The sequence below is a fragment of the Teleopsis dalmanni genome, chromosome 2 (genome assembly GCF_002237135.1).
Source record: "Teleopsis dalmanni isolate 2A chromosome 2, ASM223713v2, whole genome shotgun sequence".
Classification (NCBI taxonomy): Eukaryota; Metazoa; Arthropoda; class Insecta; order Diptera; family Diopsidae; genus Teleopsis; species Teleopsis dalmanni.
Window position 1 is genome coordinate 17254038 of NC_051847.1, and position 2096 is coordinate 17256133.

At 24.6% G+C, this 2096-nt stretch overlaps 1 protein-coding gene across 1 annotated transcript; it reads left to right on the forward strand.

Annotated features, from left to right (window-relative positions):
• LOC119681982 (lipopolysaccharide-induced tumor necrosis factor-alpha factor homolog) lies at positions 1-1846 on the forward strand (the record flags this gene model as incomplete). The annotated part of the gene is given in 2 exon segments (XM_038095304.1): positions 1-152; positions 1223-1846. Coding segments are annotated over 2 exon segments (234 nt in total). The 3' UTR covers positions 1326-1846.
• Positions 1847-2096: the final 250 nt, after the last annotated feature.

Genomic DNA, 2096 nt, shown 5'->3' on the forward strand with positions numbered 1-2096 from the left:
ACAATCAAAAAGCATTTAAGTATGTCTACTCCAGTAGGACCTGAACCATGCAATGTCGTTTGCCCAAGCTGCAGACAACAAGTAACCACAAAAGTTTCACACAAAGCTTCGACCAAAACGCATATAATTGCGCTAATTTTGTGTCTGTTTGTGTAAGTAGAATTCATAACTTAATTATGTACATAATTTAAAATTCCATATATATCAAGCGTAATTATGGGAATGCCTAAAATGAACTATATACCGTAATATAAACAATTGTATATTTATAGTAGTTTTTTAACCCATATAATAAATAAAACATATAAAAACAATCAAACAATTTCATACAAATGAGAAGTACAATTAAGAATAAATTTACACTTATAGTGTTTATACTTCACAATTAGCGAATTCCGTTTGATTATAATTGCATAATTACTATTAAGTATTTGAACTGCGGTAAGCGAATTCCGTTTGATTATAATTGCATAATTACTATTAAGTATTTGTACTGCGGTAAGTAAACAACGAACAACCGAATAGAAAATATACCCAATATTTTTTTTTTACTTAATACTACATGAATCTTAGAGCCAAGACTTAAATTTAATAAAACTAAATAATTTTGAATAATTAAAAACTAATATATGTATATACAACATAAATTTATATCCAACTTATTGATTTACATCATTTCAGTTTTTAGTGCAATGAGAATTAATACACAATAGCACTAAATACTACACAATTAGCGCGTTAAATGCGTAATCCGTTAATTGAGATAGTGTAAACGTTTTAAATCACAAAATAAAAGCATCCAAATTTCGATTATTAATCGTTAAAATAAAGTGATAAACATATTCATCATATTAACATAGTTATGTGCTTAAAAGTCAAGAATCAAATTTAATAAAACTAAATAATTTTGAATCATTAAAAACTAATAGATATACAATATAAATTTATATCCAACTTCATGAGTTACATCATTTCATTTTTTAGTGCAATGAGAATTACTACACAATACCACTAATTACTACACAATTAGTGTGTTAAATGCGTAATCCGTTAATTGAGATGGTGTAAACGTTTTATAAATCACAAAATAAAAGAATTCAAATTTCTATTATTAATCATTAAAATAAACTGATAAACTTATTCATTGTATTAACATATGTACATAGTATTTTTTTTTTTTAAAAGAAATATTTCAAATAAAATATTTTTTATTTATCTTCAGATGCTGGCCATGTGCATGCTGTCTTTACTGTACTAAATGTGCTCGCAACGCTGAGCATCACTGCCCTTCGTGCAATGCGTTCCTGGGAGTCTACGAACGTTGATCATTTACTAATTTAGCACTAAAACAGCGGCATTGACACTAAAGTTCAAATGTGCATTTTTTTACAATTGAAACAAATTTTGAAAAACAATTAAGAATTTAAATGAACGAAATGAGGAAATTACACTGCTACAAATGCTGTTAATTTAATTGCAACATTCTTACAAAGCTGCTTAAAATAAATACTTAAATATATAGTGTTTTATTGATATATGTACATTATAATATATATTTTATATATGATTTTAATCGAAAATATTTCATGGCTACATGCAGAAGTGCAGTCAGTAGAAATGAAACACTTTTTTATACGTATTACACATTATTTAGTAAAAATTCAATATTTAACTTGATACATACTACGTCATAAATGGAATTAGTTTTTTTAAAAAAAAATTTTATATAATATATAAGCATTATTTTGAATATAATCAAAGTAAATGTATTGTCAATTTAATTTTTATTTTTTGAATCAAACAATTATAGATTTTCTAAGATGCAAAAGAAATAATATCAAAAGCAATTTTAAACGTTTTTAATAAAGATATTCTAATAAATTGTTGTTTTTATGAATACATAAATATATACATATGTATAACTGTAATTCTTATATTTATCTCTAATAAATGTTATAAAAAATTTTTTTCTTATTTTCTTTAAAATATTAACATATTCCCGATAGTCGTAAAGACAAATAGTTAGTACTTTCGTTAGTTGGGTTACTTTGTCTCCAACGGACGAAATTTTAATAAACTTTAGATATTCAAGATCA